The 14,913-nt window shown below is 41.3% G+C and overlaps 1 protein-coding gene across 1 annotated transcript in view; it reads right to left on the bottom strand.

Annotated features, from left to right (window-relative positions):
- dis3l2 (DIS3 like 3'-5' exoribonuclease 2) overlaps positions 1–14,913 on the bottom strand; it is a 299,652-nt gene that overhangs the window by 261,109 nt on the left and 23,630 nt on the right. Inside the window, exons 4-5 of the mRNA XM_043702288.2 lie at positions 9,527–9,666; positions 4,126–4,179 (exon numbers count right to left, since the gene is read on the bottom strand). Coding sequence (XP_043558223.2) covers positions 4,126–4,179; positions 9,527–9,666 — 194 coding nt within the window. The remainder of the gene's footprint in view (positions 1–4,125; positions 4,180–9,526; positions 9,667–14,913) is intronic.

Below are 14,913 nucleotides of genomic sequence, written 5' to 3'. Positions count from 1 at the left end.
GATCCTGCTGTAATCAGAGGTAACCTTCTTTGCTGTTCCACTACACCTCCAATTCTGGTGTCATATGCAAACGTACTAACTATACCTTTTATGCTCACATCCAAATCACTTACATAAATGACAAAACGTAGTGGACCCAGCACCGATCTTTGTGGCACTCCACTGGTCACAGGCCTCCGGTCTGAAATTGGGAGGCATTTTGCAGCTGTACAGGATATTGGTTAAACCACCCTCTGTCTTCTATCTTTGAGCCAGTTCTGTATCCAAACAGCTAGTTCTCTCTGTATTCCGTGAGATCTAATCTTGCTAACCAGTTTCCCATGGGGAACCTTGTCGAACACCTTATTGACGCCCATATAGATCATGTCTACCGCTCTGTCCTCATCAATTCTCTTTGTTACTTCTTCAAAAAACTCAATCAACTTTGTGAGACATGATTTCCCAAGCACAAAGCCATGCTGACTATCCCGAATCAGCTCCGTGCCTTTCCAAACACATGTACATCCTATCCCTCAGGATTCCCTCCAACAACTTGCCCACCACTGGTCTATAGTTCCCTGGCTTGTCCTTGCCACCCTTCTTAAACAGAGGCACCACGTTAGCCAACCTCCAGTTTTCCAGCACCTAACCTGTGACTATCAATGATACAAATATCTCAGCAAGAGTTAATGGGCCCAGCAATCACTTCCCTAGCTTCCCAGAGTTCGCGGGTACACCTGATCAGGTCCTGGGAATTTATCCACTTTTATACGTTTCAAGACATCCAGCACTTTCTCCTTTGTAATATGGACATTTTTCAAGATGCCACCATGTATTTCCTACATTCTATGTCATCCATGTCCTTTTCCACAGTAAACACTGATGCAAAATACTCGTTTAGTATCTCCCCATCTCCTGTGGCTCCACACAAAGGCTGTCTTGCCAAACTTTGAGGGGCCCCATTCTCTCCCGAGTTACCCTTTTGTCCTTAATGCAAAAACCCAATGGACTCTCCTTAATTCTATTTGCCAAAGCTATCTCATGTCCCCGTTTTGCCCTCTTGATTTCCCTCTTAAGTATACTTCTACTGCCTTTATACTCTTCTAAGGATTCACTCGATCTATCCTGTCTATACCTGACATATGCTCCCTTTTTTTTCTGAACCAAACTCTCAATTTCTTTAGTCATCCAGTATTCCCTATACTACCAACCTTTCCTTTCACCCTAACAGGAATATACTTTCTTTGGACTCTCGTTATCTCATGTCTGAAGGCTTCCCATTTTCCAGTTGTCCTTTTACCTGCGAACATCCGCCCCCAGTCAGCTTTTGAAAGTTCTTGCCTAATACCGTCAAAATTGGCCTTTCTCCAATTTAGAACTACACCTTTTAGATCTGGTCTATCCTTTTCCATCACTATTTTAAACTTGTTTCTCAATTTCCCTCTGATTATGAGGTCCATAATACAATAATGTGATCATCCCTTTCTTATTTCTCAGTTCCACCCAAATTATGGTCGCTGGCTCCATAGTGCTCCCCCACTGACACCTCAGTCACCTGCCCTGCCTTATTTCCCAAGAGTAGGTCACGTTTTGCACCTTCTCTAGTAGGTACATCCACATACTGAATCAGAAAATGTTTTTGTACAGACTTAACTAATTCCTCTCCATCTAAACCCTTAACACTATAGCAGCCCCAGTCTATGTTTGAAAAGTTAAAATCCCCTACTATAACACCCTATTATTCTTACAGATAGCTGAGATCTCCTTACAAATTTGTTTCTCAATTTCCCTCTGATTATGAGGGATATAATACAATAATGTGATCATCCCTTTCTTATTTCTCAGTTCCACCCAAATAACTTCCCTAGATGTAATTCCAGGAATATCCTCCCTCAGTACAGCTGTAATGCTATCCATTATCAGAAACGCCACTCCCCCTCCTCTCTTGCTTCCCTTTCTGTCCTTCCTGGAGCATTTGTATCTTGGAATATTAGGCTGCCATCTCTGAGCCATGTTTCTGTAATTGCTATGATATCCCAGTCCCATGTTCCCAACCATGCTCTGAGTTCATCTGTCTTCCCTGTTAGACCTCTTGCATTGAAATAAATGGATTAATTTATCAGTCCTACCTTGTTTTCTGCTTTGTCCCTGCCTGCCCCGACTGTTTGACTCACTTCTGTTCTCAACTGTACAAGTCTCAGATTGATCTCTTTCCTCACTATCTCCCTGGGGTCCTCCCCCCCCCCCCCCCGCCAACCTTACTCGTTTAAATTCTCCCAAGCAGCTCTAGCAAATCTCCCTGCCAGTATATTAGTCCCCTTCCAATTTAGGCGCAATCCGTTCTTCTTGTACAGGTCACTTCTACCCCAAAAGAGATTCCAATGATCCAAAAGTGTGAATCCTTCTCCTATATACCAGCTCCCCAGCCATGCATTCATCTGCTCTATCCTCCTATTCCTGCCCTCACTAGCTTGTAGCACTGGCAGTAATCCAGATATTACTACTCTCGAGGACCTCCTTTTTAAATTCCTGCCTAACTCTCTATAATCTCCCTTCAGAATCTAAACCTTTTCCCTTCCTATGTCATTGGTTCCAATGTGGACAATGACCTCTTGCTTACCCGTCTCCCCCTTAAGAACATTCTGCATCCTCTCTGAGACATCCTTGATCCTGGCACCAGGGAAGCAATATACTATTCTGATTTTCATTGCTGGCCACAGAAATGTCTGTCTGTACCTCAGACTACAGAGTCCCCTAACACAATTGATCTCTTGGAACCCGACGTACCCCTCATTGCAATTGAGGCAGTCTCAATACCAGAAACTTGGCTGTTTGTGCTACGTTCCCCTGTGAATAGATCACCCCTACATTTCCCAAAACAGCATACTTGTTTGAAATAGGGACAGCCACAGAAGACTCCTGCACTACCTGCCTACCTGTCTTACCTTTCCTGGAGTTAACCCATCTATGTGACTATATCTACGACTTTTCCCCCTTTCTATAACTGCCATCCATCACATCCCCTTGCTGTTGCAAATTCCTCATTGCCTCTAACTGTCTCGCCAACCGATCCATTCGATCTGATAGGATTCACAACCAATGGTATTTATTCCAGATATAATCTGCAGTAACCCGTAAACTCTCCTTAAACTCCCACATCTGACAAGAAGAGCATATCACTCTACTAAAGGCCATTTTTGCTCCTTCACAATCGACAGACCCAGAAAAAAATACCATGTTCTTCCTCTACAAAACACTGCTCCGGATTAAATTAACAGATGACTTATATTTTAAGTTTACTCAAAAGACATATCTCAAAAGCATATAATCAAGAAAGAACCTACTCTACTCATTACTGCAGACTTTCTTAGGCCACACTTAAAACTATTCACTTATCTGTTTCTGTGCTGTGACCTCGTCCAAACAGGTTCCTCCAAGCTCAGTTGTGAATTTCACTTTGTTAATTTTCCCAGACGCACTCCGACGTCCAACAATACATGATTTCAAACAGCAAAGGCAGTAACTGTGCAGGTTCGCTGTGGTGTCAGTTTCTTTTTCTTTCTTTCTCTCTCTCTCCTGCACTGACCTCACCTTTGTCTGTACCTCTCTCTTTTTAAAACTGCTGTTGTTTTTACATATTTTTTCTCCAAAGTTCCAAAACAATGGAACAGCATATAAAACAGTAATTGCTGCTCCTGGATTTTGAGGAAATCACCTCCAACACCTAAAATACCTCAAAAAAAAAGGAACAGCTGTTACAGCCAGAATTTCTTTCTGTCCTCCACCTTGGATTACCCAGAATCTTATGTAAACAAGTACTGAAAATTAAAAAGATTTACTGGTTTCATAGAAATGAATGGAAAATGTCCAGTGATTGCAGTAAAGGATATTAGTTTACATTTATCTGGAAGGCAATCCACAGCAAACTGTGTAGAACTTTCCTTGCTGCTTTGCTTTCTTTGGTGAACATTGCATAGTGCAATTACCAAACAGCATCATTTATGCACGCTACAAAGAAAACCAAATTTTACTTCAATCTCATGCGTATACTACTAGAAACAAAGTATTTAACACACATCTGAAACAATAGACTGCAAGAGGAACAGAGTACTGTGCCAAAATTAACTTTAACTCATCTTTACTTACAGGGGAAGGAACAAAAGCCTCCTGGTAATTTTTCGGATTTATTCTCAGTGGGCCCTGTAAATGCCAATTGATAAAGTGAAGATTTTAATTTTTCAAACCATTAAATATGGAATAGTTTTTTTTTAAAACATTCATTGCTCAACATAATTTATTCATTTTATTGTTCACCAGTAATTCAGCATGGATGACAATTATAATTTTTAACAATCTGTAAAAGCAAGTAAAGAATGCATAAATGTTGGAAATTAAAAATTGTTCACATTAAATGGTTACCACAATAACAAACTCCCTTTCATTAGTCATTCAACATTACTGTATTTCATCAGCTGTAAAGCACATTGTAATGGTCCTGTGATCATGTAAAGCATAATATAAATGCAAAACACACTATAGTCTATAATAACATAAATATTGTTAATTATTCTCTGACAAAGGAAGGTTCTCCATCAAACCAAATAGCAGCTCTCGAAAGGTTTCTTTTTATTCGTTCATGAGATGTGGGCCTGGCTGTTAGGCCAGCATTTACTTCAAAACCCTATTGGCCCTCAGAAGGTGGTGGTGAACTGCTCCTATCGATTTGGTGTTGGGCAACTACAATGCTCTTCAGGAGAGAGTTCCAGGACTTTGACCCAGTGGCACTGATGGAAAAGTGATAGATTTTAGACTTGAGTGTGGTTTAGAAGGGAGCTTGTAGGTGTTGGTATTCCCATGTATTTGCTGCCCTCATTCTTCATGATGGTAGTGGTCATGGATTTGAACAGTGCTGTCTAAGCATTTATTGAGTTATTGAAATGAATCTTATATATGGTACGCACTGTATTGATGGTGGAGTGAGTGAATGCTTGTGGATGTGGTACCAATCAAGTGGAAAGCTTTGTCTTGGACGGCGCAAGCCTCTTGAATACTGTTGGAGCTATGCTCATCCAGGAAAATGGAGAGTATTTCATCACATTGCTGACTTGTGTATTGTAGAGAGTGGACAGGCTTTTGGGAATCAAGAAATGAATTACTTTGAACAGGATTCTCAGTTTTTGACCTGCTATTCTGGCCACAATATGTATATGGCTAGTCCAACTCAGTTTCTGGTCAATGGCAACCTGAGGAGGTTGACAATGGGGGATTTGACTGTGGTAATGCCACTAAATGTCAAAGAATGATGGTTAAAAGTCTCTTTTAATTGGAAACGGTCATTGACTAGACCTGGTGTAGCTTGGATATTACTTGCCACTCGTCAACCCAAGCCTGAATGTTGCTACCTCTGGGCATGGATTGCTTCAGTATTTGCAGAAGTAAACGAGGAGGCTGGAAGACCACTGCAAGCCAAGCAGTATCAGGAAGCAGAGAAGTCAATGTTTTAGGTATAACCCTTCTTCAGGATACGGGTTGGGATGAGGAGACCTGCATATAAATGGGAGGGGCAGGGGAGGGTTTTGGGTGGGTTGAGCAGTGGGATGGTGTGGCAGTGACAGGTGAACACAGGTAGAGGGTACAGCCTGGTTGGTCAATGGGAGGAATGAATCTGGTTGGTTGCTGGAAGGAAGGATAGGTAAGCAGATGGAGGGGGTGTTGCTGGAAAGGAAGTCGGGGGAAGGGAAGAGAAGTATTTGAAATTGGAAAACTCAATGGTTAAGTCATTCTGGCTGTAGTCTGCCCAGGCATAAGATGAGGTGTTGTTCCTCCAATCTGCAGTCTGATTCACTGTGGCAATGGAAGAGGTTGACGGTGGTCATCTCGGAAAGGGAGAGGGAAGGGAAATTGAAATGGGCGGTGGCTGGAAGAATAGGTCAGCTCTTGAAGAACTGGCTGAGGTGCCTGGCGAAATGTACCCCTAATTTACATTTGGACTCGCTGATGTCAAGACGACACATTGGGAGCACCAGATACAGTAAACTAGGTTGGAGAGACAGGTGAACCTCTGTCTCACCTAAAAGGACTGTTTGGGGCCCTGGATAGAGGTGAGGGGGGGGTGGGGTTACATCTTTTATAATTGCAGTGGAAGGTACTGGGGATTTGTGGTGGGGGGAGAGCTGTTGTGGTCAAACCAAGGACTGTCCAAGGGAACACTCCTTGCACAAAGCAGAGGGATGGGAAGGGGAAGATGTTCTTGGTGGTGGGGTTTAGTTAGAGTTGGTGGAATTATTTAAGGATGATACAGTGGATGCGGACATTGGCAGGATGGTAGGTGAGGACAAGGGGGACCGTCATTATTACATTTGGAAGCAGGAGGACAGGGTTTAGAGCAGTGAAGCGGGAAGTGAAGGAGGTGCAGTGGACAGGTGTCTGGATGACAGAGGGGGGAAAAGCATATTGTTCAAAATGGGTGGACATCTGGGATGATTGGGAGTGGAATGTCTCCTTGTCCAAGTAGATGTGACAGAGAAATTGGGAAAATGGTATGGAGTTCTTGCAGGATACCAGATGGGAGGTGGTGTAGTCCAGGTAGTTATGGGAGTCTGTGGATTGAAAGTAAATATCAGTCCATAGACTGTCACCAGAGATGGAAAGTGATAGGTCAAGAAAGGGGGGGCAGGTGTCTGAGATGAACCACGTGAATTTAAGCGGGGGTGGATGTTGTGGGCGAATTACTGCTCCAGTTCAGCTTAGGTGCAGGATGCAGCCACAATGCAGTCACTGATGTAATGGCGGAAGAGCTGGGGAATAGTGCCTGTGTAAGCACCGAAAGAGGGACTGTTCAATGTAGCCGACAAAGAGGCAGGCATAGCTAGGGTCCATCCAAGTGCAAAGGGCCACACCCTGGAATTGGAGGAAATGGGAAGAGTTGAAGGGAAAGTTATTGCGTCAAAAATGGTGCTATAATTGTGCAACTTGAAGTGAAAATCTCACTTCTGACTTTATTACAAAGCACTCCTGCCACCAATACCCAGTGGCATCAGTGTGTACCATCTATGAATGCACTACAACTATCAAGACAGTTTGCACATCACTTTACAAAACCCTATCACCTGGAATGACAATTGCAATAAATGCTTAGGAACACCACCACCTGTAAGTTTCCTTTCAACCTGCAATACGCTGCCTCAAACTAAATAGCCCATTCCTTTATGGTTGATGAGTTAAAGCCCCAACACCCTTTGCTGGATTCCAAATTTCTCAAATCTTCAGGCTTATCCCTTTTGCTGGCATTCTTATAAGCCATCTCCTTTGTTCTAATGCAATCATCAAGGCCAAAAGACCGTAAGGCGTAGGAATAGAAATAAACCATTCAGCACATCAAGACTCGCTGCAATTCAATGGGATCTTGATACATCTGATAATCTTCAATTCCACTTTTTTGCTTTTTCCTCATAACCCTTATACTGATTAAAATCTATTTATCTCAACCTCAAATTTTCTTAATGATGCAGCCTCAACAGCACTCTGCTGTAAAGAATTCCACAGATTCACGACCCTCTTAACAACTAACATTGGCCCTCTGGCTTAATAGCAACAACAACAGGAGTTAACCAAAAGAGAAAATGCTGGAAAATCTCAGCAGGTCTGGCAGCATCCCATGAGGAGAGAAAAGAGCTGATGTTTCGAGTCTAACTGACCCTTTGTCTTTTCTTTTCTCTCCTTACAGATGCTGCTCAGATAGTTGCTGAGATTTTCCAGCATTTTCTCTTTTGGTTTCAGATTCCAGCATCCGCAGTAATTTGCTTTTAAGTACAGGAGTTATGCTGGTCATCAAGGTTGCAAAAGGCAGTGGAATGTAATTTTGTTGCTGCCAATTGCTTCATGGATGTCAAATTTTTCAGCTTTAAGATATGTCTGAATCTGTTCCACTAAGCACAGTGGTAGTGTCATATAACATGATAGAGGATGAATTCAGTATAAAGATAGGAATTTGGTGTTTCCATGGGCTGCAAGTTTAGCACAATATCAGTTGGAGTGACACGAGGAAACAGTTCTTCACTTAAGGGATTGTAAATCTTTAGAAGTCTTTAATCCAGAGGATTCTGGATACTATTATTGAATAAATTTAGGGCTGACACAGACCAATTTTGGGGAATTAAGGGGAGCAGACAATGGAGGTCAAGTTAAGGGTGATAATCAGTCATGATCGTATTGAATGGCCATTTGAGAAGCCAATAGGTTTCCCAGGGTTATTTCTTATGTTATGTTACTTTGTGCTAAATAAAAGCCTACTACTTTGTGACCTGTATCTAAATTCAATTCCAGTTTAAGACTAATTGGATTAAATTTAATGCGAACCAAAAGCTACCAATAATTCAGTTAATGGCAATTCCATGTAGTACAGTCATACAGCATAGAAACAGGCCCTTCAGCCCATCATGTCTACACTAACCAACAAACTCCAAACTACATGAACTCCATTTACCTGCACTTCATCCATAGCCTATGCCCTAGCATTTAAGTACTCATCCAGATCATGAATGTTGAGAAAGCCTGCCTCACCACCCAAACTGGCAGCATGTTGCATATTTCTACCACCCTCTGGGCAAAAAAAATTGCTTACATTTCCTCTAAACCACTTGCTCCTCATCTTGAACTTGTGCCTTCCGATTTTAGAAATTTCTGTTATGGGGAAAAGATTCTCACAATCTACCCAATCTCTGCCTCTCATAATTTTGTATATATCAATTATATTCCCCCTCAGCCACCTTTGCTCCAGAGAAAACAACACAGCTTATTCAGTCTCTCCTCATAACAGAGACTTTTCATCCCAGGCAACATTCTCGTGAATCTCCTCTGCATCCTCTCCAGTGCAAACACATCCTTCCAATAGCATGTTGACCAGAATTGCACACTGCATTCCATCCATGGCCCAACCAATATTTTGTAAAGTTGCAACAACACTTCCTTGTTCCTGTATTCTACAGCATGGCATGAAGGCAAGCGTCCTGTATGCCTTCTTCAACACCCTGTTTACTTGTGCTGACACCTTCAAGGATCTATGGACTTATACACCAAGGTCTGCTTTTCCCTCAGTGCTCTCTTGGGACCTACTATTCATTGTGTATATCCTTCCCTTATTAGACGAACAGAAAAGATACAAACTGAAACCACAAGATAAAGGAAGATAAACAATCCACTCCCTATGGCCTCATTTAGTTTTACCAACATCACTGCATCTATTATGTGTGTGCTACTTCTGGCTTTTCTCATGTTTCAAATTAAAATTGAAGTGGGCAAATTAATTACAGCTGAATATTGCTACTGCTTCTTCAAGAACTCCATTCATGTCCACAATATGTTGATATTACATTCTTTACAATCATGACTGAACTACATCAGTTTAAAGTTTTGATGAATCATCTACAAAACAGCTCGCTTACACCATTGTGCAATCAAATTTCAGCAACACTGGTTTTGGGTTTTGAGATTCAACAGGAAGTCATACGATTTTCATTTTTACCTGTACGCCTCTCAAATAAATTACCTGTATAAGTTCTCCTCTCTTTAAGCCAACTGAAACATCACTGCTTAACAAATGATTTTCAAATATCTTCTTCTTCCCCCAACCAGGCCTTCTTCGATTTCGCTTATCATTAGGAGTTGAATGTATACCTAGATTTTCCACTGCAAAGAGAGCAAATCATCAATAAAACTGTATATTTACCTCACACTTTGGTTGTGAACTACCTTGGATTTTTTTTTTAATTTGTTTTTTAACCATGCTTTTTAAATGTAACTTATCTTGTAGCTAAATCTTTTTTTTACAGACTTGCACACAAAAGTTGTATTGAATGTCACACATTCAAATCAATGCAAACCAAAGATATGAACAGTACATTCAAAGCTATCTTCAGACAAAGTTAAAAAATCAAACAGCACCAGGTTATAGTCCAACAGGTTTAACTGGAAGCACCAGCTTTCGTAGCACTGCTCCTTCATCTGGTGGCTGTGGAAAACAAGATTGTAAGACACAGAATTTATAACAAAAGTTTACAGTGTGATGTAACTGAAATTATATATTGAAAAAGACAAGGATTGCTTGTTAACTCTCTCATCTTGTAGAATGACCTTGTTGTTTTCAATTCTTTCATATGTAAATCGCAAAACCTTTTTTTAAAAAGTTAAATTCTCAAGTGAACTTTAACAATTGGTGTCATGTCGGTCCAGATAATGTATTGAAGGTGTGCGTTTCCCTGTGTCCAGACAAAAAGGCAGTTTTTCCAGTATTTCTAACAAAACAGGAGAAACAAACTACTGACCTTTTGTGGCATTCTTTTGGCAAGGTAGCAGATTCTCTGTTTTATAACAGGATTGTTTATGCACATTGGGATAATCTTTACATCACTAATTTAGTGAGTAAGTCAGTCAAATTCCACTTCTACTAAATGCTTCCCTGGGATTTTACCTGTGCTTTGGGGATATTTGTCTTTATAAATTATAAGAAAAGCAAGACACTGTAAATGCTGAAGATCTGAAATGAAAAAGTCCTGGAGAAACTCTACAGGTCTGGCAACATCTATAATGGGAGACAGAGCCAACTTTTCAAAGTTCGGGACTCTTCCTCAGAAACAAAGAAGGGGAAATTGTATGGGTTGCATGTTATTGAGAAAAAGGGAGTGTCAAAGGAAAACTAGAGGGTAATGGAAAGTAGAAGTCAGCAGGCTTTGAGATTTGTAACTCAGGTTGAGGTTCTAGATGTAAGTTTGTTCACTGAGCTGGAAGCTTCATTTTCAGATATTTCGTGACCATACTAGATAACATCATCACTGAGCCTCTGGTGAGGCACTAGTGTTAGTGACCCACTTTCTATTTATGCATTTAGTTTTCTTGTGGTGATGTTATTTCCTGTCCTTTTTCTCAGAGAGTGGTAAATGGGGTCCAAGTCAATATGTTTGTTGATAGAGTTTCGGTTGGAATGTCAGGCTCCTAGGAATTCTCATGCATGTCTCTGTTTGGCTTGTCCTAGGATGGATGTGTTGTTCTATTCGGATTGGTTTACTTCTTCATCTGTATGTAAGGTTACTAGTGAGAGTGGGTCATGTCTTTTTGTGGCTAGTTGATGTTTATGTATCCTGGTGGCTAGTTTTCTGCCTGATATTACCTAGTATGGTGATGAAATGTCTAAAAATGAACCTTCCAGACAGCAAACTTACATCCAGAGTAGAAGTCAGCTACACATTTGTGTAAGTATGGTGGACTTAGAGTGTGACATCATTGGCCATTTTGAGCAAAGAACAGCTTCTTCTAAACTTGCTGCCTGTACAGTAAACATCTTTTGATAAAGCTCTTGCTGTTCAATGCTTCAGCATCTCGGTCCTTCTGGAACATTAATGCAAGAAGAAACCTTACAACAAGGATAAAAACTTCTTCAAGATCCACTGGATCAATCCCCTAATTTATCAAATAAAACAGGATTCTCTCTGTAGATCTTGGGAGTGCTTCAATAAAAAGAAATAAAAACTTGCCATTGCTACTCCGAATCAGTTACAGTCAATGAGAAGGAAAAATGTTCACCCCAGAGAAGAGGGGAATAGTTTAGAAGCAGCTCACCACATGTTCCACCCTGCAGCAACACTGCACGAGTACCCTACACGGACAGAATTGTTTTGAACGAGGAGTCTAGTCTCGGGAAAAAATGTCTCAGGAATATCTTGTTTAAGACTTATTGGAGCAACACACTGCTAAAATTTTCATTGAACATTATGCTACGCAGGCTGTACACATCTTAAACTTTTTTTAAAAAAACCGTGAGAAATTTTGGTTCTCTAAAACCATATGACAAAAATCATGAGATCTAGCAAAGGTGAGTCAGCTAGAGTTCAAGATTTATATGTACCTGAGAGGATGAAGACCAAGGTTGGCAGGAATAGGGAACCCTGGATGACAAGAGATATTGAGGCTTTGACCAGAAAAAAAAAAGAGGCATGGGAATCTCTGGAGTGGATACAGGAGTTTAGTGAAGAAGGCAATCAGGAGAGCAAAACATAAGATAGCCTTGGATGAGAAGATTAGGGTGAATCCATAGAAGTACATTAAAGAAAAAGAATAACAAGAGAGAATAGGACCCCTCAAGGACTAAAGTGGACACGTATGTGTAGAACCACAGGAGATGGGCGAGATCCTCAACAAATATTTCTCCTCTGTGTTTAGTGTGGAGAAAGACATGAAGACTTGGGAAATTGGGAAAGTTAGTAGTGATTTCTTGGGGATAGTCCATATTGCAGTAGAGGTGGTGTTGGATGGATTAGAATGGATGAAGGTAGATAAATTGCCTGGTCCTGACCAGATATATCCAAGAACGCTACAAAAGGCAAGAGAAGAAATTGCGGGGGCACTGGCTGATACTTTTGCATCATCATTAGCCATGGGTGAAGTCCCAGAAGACTGCAGGATAAGACATGTTATGCCATTATTAAAGAATGGCTATAAACAAAAACCTGGAAACTATAGACCAGTGGGCCTAACATCTGTGGCAGATAAGTTCCTTGAGAAGATTCTAAGATAAGATATACATGTATTTGGAAAGACAGGGTATGATTAGAAATAGTCAGCATGTCTTTGTTGCGTGGGAGATTATGCCTCACAAAATTTGTCAGAGTTCTTTGATGAAGTGGCCAGGAAGGTTCACGAGGGGAGTGCAGTTAATATAGTCTATATAGATTTCAGTAAGGCCTTTGGTAAGGTTCCACATGGTAGGCTGCACTGGAATGTTAAATTGCATGGAATCTAGGGGGTGCTAGCAAATTAGTTACATAATTGGCTTGATGGTAGAAAGCAGTGGATAATAGTGGAAGGATGCTTGTTGGACTGGAAGCCTGTGACTAGTGGTGTGCCTCAAGGGTTGGTACTGAGCCCATTATTGTTTGTTATCTATATCAATGATTTGGATGAAAATGTACAAAACACGATTAATAAGCCTGCAGATGACACTAAACTGGTAGGTATCGTGGATAGTGAGGAAGGTTATCAGAAATTGCAGCAGGACCTTGACCAGTTGGGGAAGTAGGCTGAGAAATGGCAAATGGCATTTAATATAGATAAGTGTGAGGTCTTGAATTCTGGAAAGTCAAATCAAGGTAGCAGTTTCATGCTGAATAGGAGGGCCTTAATGAGTGTAATAGATCAGAGGAACCTTAGAGTTCAGGTGCACAGTTCTCAGAAAGTGGAGTCATAGGTAGACAGGGCAGTGAAGGCGGCTTTTGGCACACTGGCCTTCATCAGTCAGGGTACTGAATATAGAAGCTGAAAAGTTATGTCGCAGTTATGCAGAACGTTGGTGAGGCCACATTTGGAATATTGTGTTCAGTTTTGGTCACCTTGCTATAGGAAGGATGTTATTAAACTGGAAGGAGTACAGAAGAAATTTACGAGGGTGTTTCCAAAGTTCAAGTGTCTGAGTTATAGGGAGAGATTGGACAAGCTAGGATACTTTTCTTTAGAGTGTTGGAGACTGAGGGAGGATCTAATAAAAGTGTATAAGATCATGAGAGGCATGGATAGGGTGAATGCACTCAGTTCCAGGGTTGGGGAATCAAGGACTAGAGGGCATCAGTTTAAGTTTAGAGGGGAAAGTATAAAAGGGAACCTGAGGGGCAATATTTTTACACAGGGAGTGGTATGCATATGTAATGAGCTGCCAGCAGAAGTGGTTGAGGCGGTTACATTAACAACATTTAAAAGTCTTTTGGACAAAGACATGGATAGGAGAAAGTGAGGACTGCAGATGCTGGAGATCAGAGCTGAAAATAGTGTTGCTGGAAAAGCGCAGCAGGTCAGGCAGCATCCAAGGAGCAGGAGAATCGATGTTTCGGGCATAAGCCCGTCTTCAGAAACGAGAAAGGTGTGCCAAGCAGGCTAAGATAAAAGATAGGGAGGAGGGACTTGGGGGAGGAGCGTTGGCATCAGTTGGCCTGCTTGGCACACCTTCCTCATTCCTGAAGAAGGGCTTATGCCCGAAACGTCGATTCTCCTGCTCCTTGGATGCTGCGCTTTTCCAAAGACATGGATAGGAAAGGTTTAGAAGAATGTGGGCCAAATGCAGGGAAATGGGGCTCGCATGGACAGTCATATTGGTCAGCATGGATCAGTTTGGGCAGGAAGGCCTGTCTCCATGCTGGAGGACTCTATGGCTCAATGGAACTCCTGCACTCAGAAATTCTATTACTTGGTTCAAGTTAACAAAATTGAAGCACATATAGTCATCCCTATGTTCCTGAGTATTATGCACAGGCATGGGGAAATGCTTTTAACCTCCTGAGTAATCTGATATAGCCAGAATAGCAGGGTTCCAAACCTGACGAAACAAATAGTAGAAATCCAACATTTTTCTCCAAAACGATTCGCGATTGCTGGAAAGGTCAGCTTCCATTAACACAACCAACATGAAGGTGAATCTATTTCCTAGTTTCATAGCAACTTTTAAGGTGTCAACAGAATTTTGTGAATTATGAGATAACTTAAAATGGTGACAGCAGAGAAAGACCACTGTGTGGTTTAAGATGTGATCCAGAAGAGATTACTGATGGAAAGAATTCTAGACTTAAAGAACGAACTGGAAAATACCATTTTGATGGAACTAGCAACTAAGGAAACTCAACAGCTAAACTCAAGCATAAGAGTTCACAAAAGGGCAGCTGAGAGGCAATCATCAATGTAAACTCAAAACGAATATCAGTGGGGAAAAACAGATTACGCAGCAGCAAATAACTAGGAAACCTAAACACATAAATAGAAAGCAGGTGACTAACACCAGTGCTTCACTGGAGGCTCAATGTTACCTAGTAGGGTGACGAAACCTCTGAGACTGAACCTTCCAGCTCAGCAAGCCAACTTACATCCAGAACTCCAAGCTGAGTTACAAATCTTCTCAAA

Source organism: Chiloscyllium plagiosum, unplaced genomic scaffold (genome assembly GCF_037043375.1).
Source record: "Chiloscyllium plagiosum isolate Xiang-an unplaced genomic scaffold, Cpla_swu_hap1 HiC_scaffold_13, whole genome shotgun sequence".
Taxonomy (NCBI): Eukaryota; Metazoa; Chordata; class Chondrichthyes; order Orectolobiformes; family Hemiscylliidae; genus Chiloscyllium; species Chiloscyllium plagiosum.
Note: the sequence above shows the minus strand (reverse complement) of the source record. Positions and strands in the feature narration are given on the sequence as shown.